The sequence below is a fragment of the Octopus bimaculoides genome, chromosome 30, assembly GCF_001194135.2.
Source record: "Octopus bimaculoides isolate UCB-OBI-ISO-001 chromosome 30, ASM119413v2, whole genome shotgun sequence".
In the NCBI taxonomy this organism is placed as follows: Eukaryota; Metazoa; Mollusca; class Cephalopoda; order Octopoda; family Octopodidae; genus Octopus; species Octopus bimaculoides.
Genome location: NC_069010.1, coordinates 5086554 through 5088851, shown reverse-complemented (window position 1 = coordinate 5088851; position 2298 = coordinate 5086554). Strand labels below are relative to the sequence as shown.

At 44.0% G+C, this 2298-nt stretch overlaps 1 protein-coding gene across 2 annotated transcripts in view; it reads right to left on the bottom strand.

The window, feature by feature from the left end:
* LOC106874221 (unconventional myosin-XIX) overlaps nucleotides 1–1982 on the bottom strand; it is a 44386-nt gene extending 42404 nt beyond the window's left edge. For both annotated transcript variants that reach the window (XM_014921876.2, XM_014921878.2), the window contains exons 1-2: nucleotides 1918–1982; nucleotides 1348–1417 (exon numbers count right to left, since the gene is read on the bottom strand). In XM_014921876.2, the coding sequence (XP_014777362.1) occupies nucleotides 1348–1417; nucleotides 1918–1978 (131 nt within the window). In that variant the 5' untranslated portion in view covers nucleotides 1979–1982. The remainder of the gene's footprint in view (nucleotides 1–1347; nucleotides 1418–1917) is intronic.
* Between the last annotated feature and the right edge of the window lie 316 nt (nucleotides 1983–2298).

Genomic DNA, 2298 nt, shown 5'->3' with positions numbered 1-2298 from the left:
AAGGATTTTCGAGCGAGATCCTTGCCAGTGCCCCTGGACTGGCTCTTGTGCGGGTGGCACATAAAATACACCATTTTGAGGGTGGCCGTTGCCAGTACCGCCTGACTGGCCTTCGTGCAGGTGACACGTAAAAGCACCCACTACACTCTCGGAGTGGTTGGCGTTAGGAAGGGCATCCAGCTGTAGAAACTCTGCCAAATCAGATTGGAGCCTGGTGTTGCCATCCGGTTTCACCAGTCCTCAGTCAATTCGTCCAACCCATGCTAGCATGGGAAGCGGACGTTAAACGATGATGATGATATATATATATATATATAAATATATATTTGTCCAAAATCACACTGGTCACAGAAGAGGAGAGTAATTCACTGAAGGAGAAGTAGTGAGGGTAATAGCCCTGACTGAGAGGGAGTGATAGAAAGTAATAGCAATGAGAGAAAGGAAGGGGTGATAGATGAATAAGGAAGGAAGAAGTGGGGGAAAAAAATCAGCATTTCAAGTCCACTGCCCTCACCACTGGGCCATTGTGCCTCCACGATATATCTCTACTCTGATACTAACGAACATCATCTGCCTCTCTCTCTTCTTCAATACAACTGTCTCCTCTGTCCATCTATCTCTATCTACTTTTCTTTAACCTCACCACTAGAACATCACACTCTGCTAAATATTGTATCCTAAACATCTCTTTCCCTTCAGCTAACTTTTTAACCATATAATAAGTATTCCTCCTGCACTGCACTACATGTTAACACTTCTCTCTCCCTCTTTTTCTCTCACTCTTCGCCTCACCCATCAGCTGACCACATGACACACTTGGCCTAAGTGTATCAATATTAACCATCTTTCTCTATTTCTTCCTCTATTCTTTCTTCACTCCTCCCCTCACTCACTCCACCTCTAACTAACTAAAGTATAACAGGCAAACATGGCACTCCGTCGCTTACAACGACGAGGGTTCCAGTTGATCCGATCAACGGAACAGCCTGCTCGTGAAATTAACGTGCAAGTGGCTGAGCACTCCACAGACACGTGTACCCTTAACGAAGTTCTCGGGGGATATTCAGCGTGACAAAGCTGGCCCTTTGAAATACGGGTACAACAGAAACAGGAAGTAAGAGTGAGAGAAAGTTGTGGTGGAAGAGTACACCAGGGTTCACCACCATCCCCTGCCGGAGCCTCGTGGAGCTTTAGGTGTTTTCGCTCAATAAACACTCACAACACCCGGTCTGGGAATCGAAACTGTGATCCTATGACCACGAGTCCGCTGCCCTAACCACTGGGCCATTGCGCCTCCACAACAGGCAAACAAACAAGCAGATTATAATAATGATATTTAAGACATACCTGTTAAAGTTTAACTGGATGTATTTACCAAATCTTGAACTGTTCTCATTCCGAGTTGTTGTGGCATTACCTGAAGTGAAAAGAGAGGTTCACAGTCAAGGGAGATAAATGATGGAATTCAAGAAACAGCAGAGTGAGGGAAGAGAATAAAAAAAACCTGGAGTGGTTAAAGAGATTGTACAGTGTTTGTTGTGTAGCAGGGAAGGTGGAGGATTTGTGTGACTGAATGGTGTGTTATTTCTTTACTACCCACAAGGGGCTACACACAGAGGGGACAAACAAGGACAGACAAACGGATTAAGTCGATTATATCGACCCCAGTGCGTAACTGGTACTTATTTAATCGACCCCGAAAGGATGAAAGGCAAAGTCGACCTCGGCGGAATTTGAACTCAGAACGTAGCGGCAGATGAAATACCGTTAAGCATTTCACCCGGCGTGCTAACGTTTCTGCCAGCTCGCCGCCTGTGTGACTGAATGGTGTGTGTCAGTGGAGTTGTGTTGTGCCATTGGGCAGTGGATGTGTGTTGTGCCATTGGGCAGTGAAATTAAAAAGGCTTGTCAACTCACCAAAAGCTTCTAAGATTGGGTTAGACTTTAAAATCTTAGTTTCAATCTTTCTGCCAGTCATAGAGGATTCTCTGCAAGAAACCAAAAGCACTCTTCAAAACTTGCACTAAGAATAAGGACTTGGTAAAATTACTACCAGCTTTTATAGCAAGTTGATGCAGGTAGTTTATCCCATCCCCTCCAACTTTTAGTTTAAGCAAATGAAAATAACCACATTATGACCCAATACACACACACACACACACACACACACACACATTATGACCCAATACACACACACACACATTATGACCCTATACACACACGCACATATATATATTTATATATATATGACAAGCTTCTTTCAGTTTTTGCATACCAAATCCACTAACAAGGCTTTGG